This window comes from Anopheles arabiensis, chromosome 2 (genome assembly GCF_016920715.1).
Source record: "Anopheles arabiensis isolate DONGOLA chromosome 2, AaraD3, whole genome shotgun sequence".
NCBI classification, from domain to species: Eukaryota; Metazoa; Arthropoda; class Insecta; order Diptera; family Culicidae; genus Anopheles; species Anopheles arabiensis.
Window position 1 is genome coordinate 26,333,552 of NC_053517.1, and position 13,416 is coordinate 26,346,967.

At 50.8% G+C, this 13,416-nt stretch overlaps 1 protein-coding gene across 2 annotated transcripts in view; it reads left to right on the forward strand.

Moving 5' to 3' along the window:
• The window catches only part of LOC120902830 (cadherin-99C), a 147,221-nt gene extending 133,806 nt beyond the window's left edge, over positions 1-13,415 (forward strand). The window contains exons 8-13 of one of the 2 annotated variants that reach the window (XM_040311869.1): positions 6,529-9,827; positions 9,910-10,206; positions 10,305-10,561; positions 10,655-10,907; positions 10,989-11,270; positions 12,012-13,415. In XM_040311869.1, coding sequence (XP_040167803.1) covers positions 6,529-9,827; positions 9,910-10,206; positions 10,305-10,561; positions 10,655-10,907; positions 10,989-11,270; positions 12,012-12,165 — 4,542 coding nt within the window. In that variant the 3' untranslated portion in view covers positions 12,166-13,415. Of the gene's footprint in view, positions 1-6,528; positions 9,828-9,909; positions 10,207-10,304; positions 10,562-10,654; positions 10,908-10,988; positions 11,271-12,011 lie in introns of those variants that run through there. The other variant, XM_040311875.1, reaches the window with a different exon arrangement.
• Position 13,416: the final 1 nt, after the last annotated feature.

The window sequence follows — 13,416 nt, forward strand, 5'->3', positions numbered from 1 at the left end:
GTACGTGATCACCGAGAGCGCCACCGATCGGGATCAGCGCAAATTTGCACTGAAAGACCCGATGATTGCAAAGGAAAGGAAAAGGGGCTAATAAATTCATACACACACACACACACCCTGCTGACTGTGGCTTGCTGGCGCCTGGAACTGTGCGCTATGCTGCGCTCCACCACCTGACAAGCGTATAGGCGTGAAAGTCCTAACGACATCTAATCACTACCGGAACGGTGTGCAGCCCGCAGCCGCCACCATCGTTCGTGATTTATGGACTCTGGGCGATGTCGTCGTGTACAGGGGGAGCGGTTATTAGGCTTCTCCTAATCACAACGGACAGCCGCCACCGATCACCGCTGACGCTCAATCGCGACTGCGCTTCACGTTCGCTTGAAATCGAGGCTGTGTGGCTGCGTATGGGTGTCCCTCCGGTTGACAATTTAATTATCATCCTGCCCAAGTGAGTGAGTGCTTTCACTCCATTGCGCTCGTGTGCACACGTGCCTTGTATGATGCGTGTGTGTGTCTGTGCTTGCATTCATGTAATAATTGCTATTTCCATATGCATCTCCCTATAGTACGAACGGTGTATGGTAGTGATTGGGAGAAACACACACAACAACCCCCGCCTAACCTAAATACCGGTGGTGTGTGTGTCCAGAAAAGGCGCTCTTGCGCGTCTGATTTGCCTCCTTTCGGAACATGGATGGACCGAGCGATTGGCAAGGGGCAAGCCCGCAACTGCCCGGCAAACTGCCCCTCTTTCGGATTGCGCCTTATCCAACACATGACCGGGCCCGACACATTCGCTGCAGGGCGAGTATGTATGCTTTGCTTTACACTCCTCACACTAGGTCCACCCTACCTATCCCCTCTTTATTTGCATAAACACCGCGGACAAAACGGAATCAGAAGCGCACACGGCGCTGCCTGGCCCGTTGGAATGCGTCCAGAAGGCAAAACCACAGTACACGGTAGCCATCATGGATATGGGGGCCACGTGTCGAGTGTCGCAGCCTTCGCCAAAGGCTTCCCAAACCGCCCATTGCACATATGCACTATACTGCTGGCAGCAAGGGCCGACGGTTTGGCGTATAAGGGTGAAACAGATTAACTGCCGGTGCTAGGAATTAGCCTACGAAATGGGTAAATTGTTTTTGCCCTTTTTTCGCGTACCCGCGCACTGAGCTGCGAATGGGTATCGGTCCTCAAACCGAGCAGGACGGGTTCTTCTTTCTCTCCTCTGCTTACTCTTCTTCTTCTTCTGCTCCATTTTTGCATAACATGCACCGAAGCAACACACACACACACACCGCGAGATGTGTGCTTTGGAAGCGGATGAAAATCAGGTGGCATAATGAACCACAACCACCACAAGCGGGGTTGTTCGACGTCATTTGTTTGTTTTGCTCTAAACGCATTTTCGAGGCGGATCGGAGGGGTTTTTAGGGACCACGGGGAGCATGAGACGGTATCTGATGCACATTCCATGACCTCGATTGCGATGCAGTTCGATGTGCAGTTTTTCGCTACCAAGTTTGACCTGAGCGCTGCACTGTACTAGACTCGTGCATTAGAAATTAGAACACACACACACACTGTGCCTTTTACTCGGATGTTTGGTTGTAGTTTCTAACGGCTAATTGTGACCTGGTGAATATCTACATCTTTACTATTTCTTTGTGTTATTCTTCACTTACAGCCTTTATTAAGTTTTCTTCCTCTACTCTACTTCCGTCGGATAATAAGACAAGAGCAACCTTGAATGTATTCTTCTTTGAGCCCATTTCTTTGTTAGTCGCCTTGTCTTGTCTTTAATCCAAATGTTATCCGTTTATCTCAAATATTATAATCGTGCAACGCTTTAAAGCTGGCGAAGCCATACCTTCTCACCTTTAACGCAACGCTAGGCAATCAGCGTCAAATGGCAAACAGCAATAAACTATAATAATGTAATAAAATTATCACACCGTCAAGAGCGCAAAGATGCAAAAGCAAAAAAACGGGTTCATTTCTCGAGAGAACCAAACAACCAAAAACCAAAAAAACAGAAAATTCAATTAGCATTTAGTGTTGTTTTTTTGGTTTGTATACTGCGTCAGTCTAATAGCTTTATGAATTTCCGTTTACCGTAAAAGTGTGTTGTAAAACACACATAATACCTCACACATAGCCGCCTACAAATGGCAACCAACTTTGCCCATCCAATTTAATAGCATGGGACTTTGGCATTGAAAAGTTCGCTCTTACCTAATGGTAGTTGCCGCAAGTAGCAGCAACACTAAAGTATGAACTGTTTCGCACAAAGCGGGATACAACCTGCAGCGTACATAAATATGGGGGAAGTATTATAGTGTAGTCTTTGACCAAAGTGACTCAATGTCAGACGCCCCAAAAAAAAAAAGGACAACCAGGAAGAAGCAGGTGAAAAGAATTAACAAGTCACGTTAGCACACTGCCGACGGGACGGGACTGTGGAGCGGCAGCAAGAGGTGCCAACTTGCAGACCTAAATTACGGAGCGAGAAGATAATAAAGATAGTGATCTTAATTCGCGGTGGTAGGTAGTGTATTGTATTGCTGCTGTTGGCCGTTGCTTTTTGTTTCTGCGTTTCTGCCACCAATGCTCCAATGGAGTTGATTGCGTCACCCGCCGCGTACTTTGTCCTGTCCGGGATTTTAGGAGCGCTTGCTTACATTCTCGGCCAGTGTCCAAGAAGGAGCACGGTGCTCGAGGAACGAGGAACACTTGTTGGAGGACACTGCTGTGCTGCCATTGCACTTCTGGTTTTTGTTTCATTCGCAATGATGCCATAAGTTCCGGGTTCCCGTTCCGGTACAGAGCACGGCTGATGACAAGGCACAACAACTCAGGTAGATGACGAGCGTGCAATTCAACGCAATACAACGAGCTAAGATCACCAGCAAGCAAGTGATAAGTCAGCTAAGGGATCAAAGGGGGAGGATGTTATGGAAAGCCGCTTCATAGTTTCGCTTTCGATTGGCCACTCAAGGGGGAAGCTAGAAGGTCTCGATCGATGAGGAACCACCGCAACGAGCGCTGCCGATAGAGCAGTACTGCTGCGGGCGGGAAAAAGTTTTACCCCGCTCGAGCAAAGTACTTCCACTTTGGTTAAAGGGGGTTGAGAGTCGTGATCAATTTATTATAATTTTCAAACCTCCCCCGAAACACAGACACACACACACGCCGACACAGGGAGTAAATATGTTCCGCTGGTGGCGGCGCCACATTACACGATCGCATCGATTGCGTCGTCCTCATGCGCTCATACCCGATACGCAGCACCACCGGTCGGAACGCCGCTGGCATTGCGCTAAAGATAGTTATTTTGTCCGTATTGTACTTCGGTAGGCTTCGAGCTTTCGAGCTACCCGGCTACTAATGCCAAGCTGACATTAGTGGCACCGGTCAGTATCGCACCCAGACGCACGTTGTTGTTGTGCCCCGGGAGTCCTGCGAGGAAAGCAAATTTAATTGGAAAATGAACACCTTCTAGGGTAGGGTTTGTGGGGGGGACTCTCAATTTGGTGGCTCCAGCAATGCTACGCAATCGGGATGGAGTGATTGAAGGCGAGGAAATAGAAAGCGATCAATTGATCAGTGTCTGCTTTGAAAAGTAGCTTGCACTTGGCAGTCTTTGGTTCTTTATAGATATTTTATAGATAATCTACGATGGTCTTGTCGATTTCACCGATTCAAAGTTTGTTTTTCGTAATGTACTGTAAAATATTTTTATTATTGAAATTCAATTAAAACCGACTACAACGAATTATGGTTACGATCGCACCGCTATCGATGGTGGCTTTAATCAACCTCACTACAACAACTCCTCCCGCCACAGTGCTGCCAATCTCACAGCGGGAGTCTACCCTTGCGCGGGGCGATAAATTTAACGTTAACTCCATCGGGTGGACCAGATTTTGACACAAAAAGCAAACAACCTGCCCGCGTCTTCGACGCCTGGTTTGACCACTTTTGTTTTCTGCCGGCCAACAAAAACAGCACGACCGCGAGGCTTGCTTGTAGTGATAATTAATAATAGTCGCAACGGTGCGCTAATTCGAACCGAAAAACCTGAAGGATAAAACCTTCAACTCTGACCAGCGACAATCGAGCGTAGATACGGTCAAAAATATCTTTCGTGGGGAGGGGGAATTGGAGATTTTTAGGGCATTTCTTAACACACGCACACCGACCGACTTGCTCCACCTTGTTGGGTGGCATGCGTTGACGCCGCAGTTTGCTGCGCCGTTGACAGAAACCGTTCAAGAAACGGTGGTGTTCCTTTCCTCCGGTGCATTGAAATCACGCTCTGCTCATGGTGTGGTGTGTAGGGTGTCGTGTAATCTCACCAGCCCAGGCCATTTTTTACGTTCACTGTGCGACCGAGTGCAACCGAGGTTTCCTTATTTTTCATTTTCTTGTAAGTGTTTTTAAATTAAAAAACACAAAACTACTGTGTTGTGCTAACGCAACTTACAACTTACAAATCGGTACTCAAGGCACAGGTGGCAAAGGTGTATACCCTCTGGTAAGCCCTTTGTGTTCTGTCCACTCCCGCTGCCGAAAAGGGAGTGATGATTAATGAGCCTACCTAGCTCTCAGCAGCGTCGTCAGCTCGCGCTGGCGATGGCAATTACATTCAATTTACCGAAGCTTGACAAATGACCACGAGGTGGCAGAGCCGCGCGTGATTACACAGCCCTGCTGCCGTGATAGGGCTGTACATGTGCGTGTATGTTACGTCCAAGCCAACCAGGAGGTGCCAATGAACCGCATGATTGACCGCAAGCAGTGTAAAAAAAGCCCCTCCAATGGGGATGAGCGATCTCGTACCTGTGCGGTGTGCATCACACGTCACAGCGGCAATTTGCATCTCGTTGGCGGGAGTTTTATTAACCTGCGATGGCACCTCAGGACGCGATCAAGCAAGAAGGAATGAAAATGGACATGCATTGTTGGGATGGGAGTGGGGAATGTGAGAATTTTAAACGATTCCGTCTCCCTTCCTACAAACAGGAGAGGAACGCTGAATGCAACAAACGAGAGCCTGTTGGGTCAAGTGATGGGTACGGATCGGGTGGTGGATCGGTGGAATCTTTATTTAATTCCACACGAAGAAGAAAGCGTAACTAGCCTCAATATAACAAGGGGATCATGCAAACGATGATTGCACTAGATTTGCTAGGAGCGAACTGACAGAAATCAGTGTGCAGCACGAAGATGACGAAGACGCCATCAAAAGAGCTGGCTGCACGACGAACGACGAACCCAACGAGCGGCAACACACTCCTAACAGGGGTAAATGAAACTCTTGTCTGCATCACAACAGCGCCACACTCGCACCGGCAAACGATGAGAGGGATTAGGGCATGTTACTAGCAGTTTCCACAGCGGCCATTTCAATCCTTCGCACAAAAGATGCCATTGATTATTACTACATTGGCTGTCTGGCTGGCCTGGCAGAATGTTGTTATTGATCCCACAGAAAGGGGGAAGAAATACACAACACGAAGGATGATTGGCACAAAGGTTTGACGCGAGCACTGACACCAAACAACATGGGGGAGGAGGAAAGAATACAACCCGCTCAAGTTCAACGTTTGCCGGTTAAGCTGTATGGGTTCGTGTTTCGCTTACAGTGTAATGTTACAGTGCTGTCATACGAACCATACTAAGCCGATAAGCCTACGATCGCTGTGGAATCCCTAGCATAAAGATGTCTAATTCGAATTGAAAGATCAACGAACGAGAAACAATCCTCATAATGGTATCGTAATTGTACAAACATTGCAATTCGTTACTACAATCCTATTCTTCAGTTTTCGCATTATTGAATTAAGGGAATTATTGCACTAATGATGCAAATTCAACGATTCTGTCTTACTGATCAGGCTAGCTTACTTGAATAAAAATAATACATTTAATAGTGTCAATAAAATTGACCCACCCCGTACCCCTTCACAAACGCGTAGCCTTCAAGCACAAGCAACCAAGCTCAAGATTCCTCTAGGCTCTAGTTACCTGTTAAGTAGCCCCAGCAACGAACAAGGCATGGAGCGGGATCGTTAAAGCATCGGTAACTGCGGTAACAGTTGTCGCCAAAGCTCTCCATTCCGCAGTGGTTTAAGTATCAATTAACACAAACCTTAAACCGATCTTTATTGCTGCACTTCATTTATGACTGTGCCGCTCTTCTCGCCGCTGGATCGATCGATTGACTACTGTGTCACTGGCTAGGCCCTGGATTGACGGCACGCAGGCATACCGGTTACTAGCGTAAGCAGGTGAAAGGAATCGCGTACCATTCAGGGAGCCAGTTAAAGCAACGAACTCTGCGGGAGGTTCCAGGGCCTCAATTTCACTGTTATCGATGGAAAGTAACTAATATTGCCCAAAACAGTTACAATTTAATTGCTCCGCAGAAGCTAGCACACTACTTTTCAGGTGACTCTGTTGCTGCAACCTACTCAACGTTAAACCGTTTTCTTTTCCCTTCCCTTCTCCTTACAGGATCGTTCTCGCAACGCTTCCGAGCGGCTGTCCGCGACCACGACGCTAACGATCGACATTGCCGACTCGGACGACCAGGATCCCTCGTTCATCTATCGCGGTTGCGTCCTGCTCGATGGCGCCTGCCTCAATCCGGAGTACAGTGCGTCCGTGCCGGCCGGTACGCTGCAGGGTGTGCTGACGGTAACGCCCGAGCGCATCCAGGCGGTCGATCTCGACACGATCAGTGCCCCGATCCGGTACAGCTTCCTGAGCGGCATACCCGGCAACTATGGCGACTACTTCGAGATCGATCCGCAAACGGGCGTGCTGAAGCAGACGAAGCTGGTGGACGGTTCGGTGACGGCGAAAAAGTTCGACCTCGTCGTGAAGGCGGAAGAGGTCTCCGATATGAAGCGCTTCACGACGGCGAAGCTGTCGATACACGTGAAGCCGGTCGATGCGTACCCACCGATGATAAGCATTACCGCGACGGAGGGCTTTGTCGATGAAAACTCCCCCATCGGGACGGTCGTGATGGATGCGCACGGTAGCCCGATCAAGCTGTCCACCACCGACCAGGACCTGGGACCGGACGGTGAGGGCATGGAGTACATCTACGAGGTAACGACACCGTCCTTTACCGTCTCGAAGGAGGGCGTGCTGCGCGTGAACGAGGAAGGGCTGGACCGCGATCCGCCCAGCCCGGGCAAGTACCTGTTCCAGGTGGTGGCCCGCGAAGCGAGCGGCAATGCGGCCAGCGCCCCCATGAGCCTGACCGTCCATCTGCGCGACGTGAACGATAACGCACCGCGGCTGGCGATGGTCGCGCCGGTAACGCTGATGGCTGGGGATGGCCGCCGGCTGGTGACGCAGGTGCACGCCACCGATAACGATGCGGCCGAGAATGCCGCCATCACGTACTCGATCTTCCACGTGTCGAACAATGGGGCGAGCAAGTTCGGTATCGATCCGGCGACGGGCGAAATCGAAACGCGCACCCGGCTGAACGCGGGCGAACAGTACAGCATCACGGTGCAGGCGTCGGACGTCGGCGGGCTTTCGTCGCAGGCGATCGTCGAGGTGACGATCACGCCCGGGCCGAACACGAAACCGCCCCGCTTCGCCCGTCCCGTGTACGAGGTGCAGGTGAGCGAGGGAGCGGAAATCAACTCCACCGTGATCGTGCTGAAGGCGGAGGATCCGGAAAATGACCCCGTCAGCTATGCGATCACGACCGGGAACGATCTGCGCCAGTTCTCGATCGGCAAGGACAGTGGCGTGATCAGCGTGATCCGCAAGCTCGATCGGGAGGATCTGACCCGCTACCAGCTGATCGTGCGGGCCGAGGACAACGGTGGGTTGGCGAGCAGTGCCACCGTCAACATCAAGGTGACGGACATCAACGACAAGAATCCGGAGTTTGACGAGCGCCAGCTGCCGTACGTGTTTGCGGTGGACGAGGGGCGGGAGAATGTGTCGATCGGGACGGTGCGCGCGACCGATGCGGACGAGGGCATGAACGCGGAGATTACGTACACGGTCCCGTCGGACATACCGTTCCGGATCGATTCACGGACGGGCGAGGTGCGCACGAAGGTGGCGCTGGATTACGAGAAGCAGAAGGAGTACCGGTTCGTGGTGACGGCAAAGGATGGGGCGCCGGAACCGCGGCTCGGCACGGCCAGCGTCACGGTGAAGGTGCGCGATGTGGCGGACGAGGTGCCCCGGTTTATGGAGTCGACGGTGGAGATTAAGGTGCCGGAAAACGTGCCGGACATGACGGTGACGACGGTGCGCGCGTTCGATCCCGACACGAAGCCCGAAATTACGTACACGCTAAGGCGCGGGCCGGGCGATCTGTTCAAGGTGGATGCACGTACAGGGCAGATCAAAACGATCCGGGGGCTGGACTACGAGAAGGACAAAATGCACGAGCTGCTGGTGGGCACGCTGGAGAACAATGGTACCGGGGCGGGCGATTACATTCGCGTACTGGTGGAGGTGGAGGACCGGAACGATATACCGCCGGTGTTTGTGTCGATTCCAGAGCCGGTCAGCATCAATGACAATCTGCCTATTGGGGCGATCGTCGGTTCGATGCCGGCAGTCGACGGGGACGGGTCGTCGCCCGGGAACGTGGTGCGGTACGAGCTGGTCGGGCGGGGCAAAGCGCTCAAGTACTTCCAGGTCGATGCCGACTCCGGCATCGTGCGCATTCGGGACGATCTCGGCAAGGAGGAGGACAGCGAGTATCTGATCGACGTGCGGGCGTTCGATATGGGCGAGCCGCAGCTGAGCAGCGTCTCGACCCTGCCCGTCTACGTGGGCCACATACCGGCCAACCCGAACGGGGATTCGGCCGAATCGCGCCTAGAGAGCGGTGGCATCGTCAACCTCGAGGTGCAGGGGCTTGCGTTCAGCGACGATAGCTACACGACGAGCGTGCCGGAATCGACCGGGGTCAACGCAACGATCAAGCTGATCCAAATCATCAACTCGAAGAAGGCGACCAAACACAACGGCGGCTTTAGCTGCGAGCTGGCGGGCGATGATACGGTCCGGCGGCTGTTCCGCGTCACGATCGAGGACCATGCCTGCGCGCTAGCCCTGGCGGCACCGCTCGACTACGAGACGGCCACCAGCCACCAGCTCGAGGTGCGGCTAGCGTCCAGCAAGTACTTCGTCAATCAGCACAGGAATGCCGCCACCGTGAAGGTGATCGTGCAGGACGAAAACGACAACGTGCCGCAGTTTGTGATCCCGCGGACGTACCAGCAGAGCGCCCGGAACGACACGTACTACGCGGTGATCGGTGCGGACGCGGACACCGATACGCCGGTGCTGCAGGTGAAGGCTACCGACCGGGACATGGGACCGTACGGGCAGCTCAAGTACGCGCTGCTCGATGTGGACGGGCAGGCGAACGAGATCGCGCCCGAGGACGCACCGAGCACGTACTTCACGGTGAGCGAAGACACCGGCATGCTGAAGACGCAGAAACCGCTGCAGCAGGTGCGCCAGACGCCGCTCGTGTTTCTGGTGGAGGCGCGCGACAACAATGGCAACGCGACGGCCGGTGCGATCGTGCATCGGGCGCGGGCCCGCGTCGTGGTGAACCTGATCGCCGACATCAACCGGATGGCGCTCGTCTTTCTCGACTCGAACCCGAAGGATATGCGGCGGCACGCGCGCAACCTCGAGGAGCTGCTGCACGAGAAGACGGACGGTTTGATCACGGGCATTGAGCGGTTCGCGGTGCGGAAGGTGCTGAATGAAAACGGCACCGCCGAGGAGGTGGCCGGAGCGACGGATGTATGGTATGTACGGGAACGGGATGGCGTGGAATGATCATGCGATTTTCAAAATAACCCTTTTTTTCTTCATTCCACTTCCACACAGGTTCTATGCCGTTGATCCGCAAACGGAATGCATTCTCGAGCGCAACTCCAGCACGATCGCGAAGCGCATCTTTGCGCCCGCCGTCCTGTCGCAGATCAACTTCGAAGCGTCCAGCATTGCGCGAGCGACCGCCCAGGGTATCTTTGGGCCGATCGAGCCGAAGCTGCCGATACAGAAGATCAAGGCGACTATCGTGGGCAACGAGGACGTGTTCCCGTTCGCGCTGATTGCCGTCGCGATCGTCATTCTCATCCTCGGTTCCATCGGTATCGTGTACATTTGCATCTCCTGGTCCAAGTAAGTGTGGCGACCGTGTCGCAAGGCTACTTCTTCCCCATGCCCGATAGAATCCTGCTAAATATTTTCCTGCTTGCCCATTTCACGCTTTCCCGTAGATACAAAAACTTTAAGCAAAGAATGCGCCAGTATACTGCCCCCGCCACTAGCCCCGTACGCTACGATCCGGTCATGATCAACTCCCAGCAGCAGCCCCCGTCGGACAATCCGACCAGCCTGAAGGAGTACGAAACGCAGGTGCTGGCGATGGCCGTGCCGCTCGCCGACGAGGGTGACGATTTACAGCTAGACTTTAGTGCGAAAAACCATGCCTTTAGCCTCGACAACGTTAGCTACATTACGCACAAGGAAAATGGTCAGTTCGAGGTGGAATGCCCAAAACCGAACGAAAGCACTTTTAACACTTGTCTCTCCCTCTTCTTGCACTCCCTTTTTCCATCCAAAATAGGTCAGCACAGTCCTACAAATTCCGACGCAACGACCGCTGTTGTTGGCACACTGCAGCGCAACAATAACAACAACACGAAGAACAACAACAATCTCAACATTAACAACCGCCAGAACACGCTCAACCGGACGCTCGAGATGAACCGCAACAACTATCTGAATCCGCTCGGTTCCGGCGGTAATGGGGGCCCGGTAGTGCCCGGCACGCTCACGCTCGGCCGCATCAAATCCGAGCGCAATAACTACATCAACGGGTAAGAAGAGGGCTAGTACAGAGAGAGATCGGAATCTGTGGTCCAATTTTGGCTCATAAACGAATTCAACCCTCCTTGCAGGTACGGGGACACGCTGAATCGAAACAATTTAACGATGGCCCAGAACAACACCTTCAACACGCTCGGTCGCAACCAGCGGAACATCAACCATGCACCGCACCACAACAACGCCAATCACGGGTCGAACAACGTGAACCTGAACCAGGGCCACCATCACCACCCGATGCACAACGGGGGCCCAGGTGTGGGTGGTTACGCGGGGACGGAGATAGTGACCAACACGCTGGGGCGCAACAATCGCTACAACGATGTGCCAATCACGAATCCTCTGTTTCACATTCGGTAAGTTGGAGGACGCAAGTCCACAAGCTTTACACTATGTTGGGTAATGCATTTGAGTGGATCTGAAGTTGACATCTGAAAATCGTCAAAGATTCTTATTGGAATTTGACATTGACCTTGAATCTCCAAAGGTCCTAGTAGCTTCAGGAAACAACTTAAACCTTATCGGATGAAGTTAACGTATTTTCCAGAATCGCTATAAATCAATGACACACAGTTATATCAAAGAGAGTTAGGAACGTATACTAATCGATTACAAATGATTTAAACTCTCTCAAGTAGTGATCAGGACTCACAATGAGTGAATTAGATTGACGAGTTATATTTTTAGTTCACTTTCTGGGAGTCTTGTGAGCGACTAAGAGAGTTGTGCTGTCAGTGAGTTACGGGCCAGTGTGGAGAGTTAAATCACTCACTCGCTGAGATTTAACATGCAAAAGAGTCACGAAGGTTTTCGAATAACTCTTGAATTGTTCAAATCAATTCAATTCACTGCTTAGACTCAGTTCAGTGACTCATTCTGATAAAGCTATCTTCAATAATTAAATATTAATAACTCTTCAAATAGATCTGAATCGCAAAAGATTAATGACTTATACAATATTCAAAATTCTTCTGGAAAATGCAACCAGCTTCTATACAATTCTTATGATTAATTCTCATTAATTTTTCCCAACACTCCTTCTTCCCTGAATTGATATACAAACTCTAACCGAAACAATCGATCTCAAACCTTTGCAGCCAAAACGGAGACCTGCAGTCGCAACCGCAGCTGAACCATATCAGCCCCACGAACGAAAACGTTAGCTTTGGCAAGCGCAACTACAACCAGCTGTCCTTCTCCTACCTAAACGATCTGGATCGATCCGATGCGGAAACTACAACCGAGCTGTAATAACGGAAAACTCCCCTCCCCTGCGGTGTTGTGCCAGCGGTAGGCACTGCCCTACCGGCTAGAAAAGCTCCATTCAATACTGTGTCCGTGTCTCTGTGTGGAAATGGGGAGATGACGCAAATATGCGAATTCCCTTACACGGGGCGTTAGCACAGTGAGATAGTGGTAAAGTTGGCGTATCTCAGGCAATATCGAAATATGTCTATTGCCTTAACGATCAAAGTTTGAGCTAGCGCCTGTAAAATATTGTGACATATGTGGCATTTTATCTACTATTGTTTTTTTTTGTGTTTTTAACTCCTCCTTCTACGGTTTTATGTTTATAGTTACTAATTTAAACGTTTCTCAAGCTCTTTTTTATCGAAACGCCCATTCCCGTGAAGGTGTAGATTAGTAAGCGATTTTAAAAGACGAACAAGAAAAAGAAGAAGAGGAAGAAGAATAAGAAGAAGGAAAAAAGAAGAAGAAAAAGAAGAAGAAGAAAAAGAAAAACGCTAGTTTATAGTGAGAAGGCAAATGTGTACAATAGTAGCAGTAGATAGAAAGAAACGAACGAATGAAAGATGCGCCATTAAGGTGCTCTGTGTTAAGTGAAGAATGAAGTAAGAAGAATGGACAATGCTATGTTATATTTATTATCAAAATACTTGCTAACCAGAGAATGGAAAGGGGCTAGCAACCGGCCTCAATATTAGCAAAGCTGGAGAGTATACCACCGGCTTTTATTTTATTACTCTCCGGCAATAGAAAATTAGTAGTTCGTCAACACACTAGAGTGATCTGTAGGCGACGAACTTTTAGCATACAACTTAGAAGGAACGGAAATCTAGCGAACGTGCGGCGCAACAAATGGAGATTATGTTCGCTTAGGTAGCATGTAGCAGTGTAAATATTTACAGTCATTTAATTAGTAAGCACCATGGTAAATAGGTAGGCTCGTTTTGAATCGAAACATTCCATCGAAAATGACGAAAGCGTGAGACGTAAGCTCAAAATCGTGCATTGTCGCTTACACACACGCGCGCTTTCTGATTGCAGGAGTATGTGTGTGCGTAAAGCAAGCAGAACTGATCGATTTAAACAGAAAAAAAACCCAACTGCCTTAGCTAGTGGACACCGGTGTGCGTCCACAATTACCGTAGTACTCCGTTACACACCAGGGACATGCAATTACGTTCTAGGCAAAGGGGACGCTAGAATTAGTACACTTTGGTTAGCCATTACACGCAGAAGAGGGTTAGGGCCGAGAAT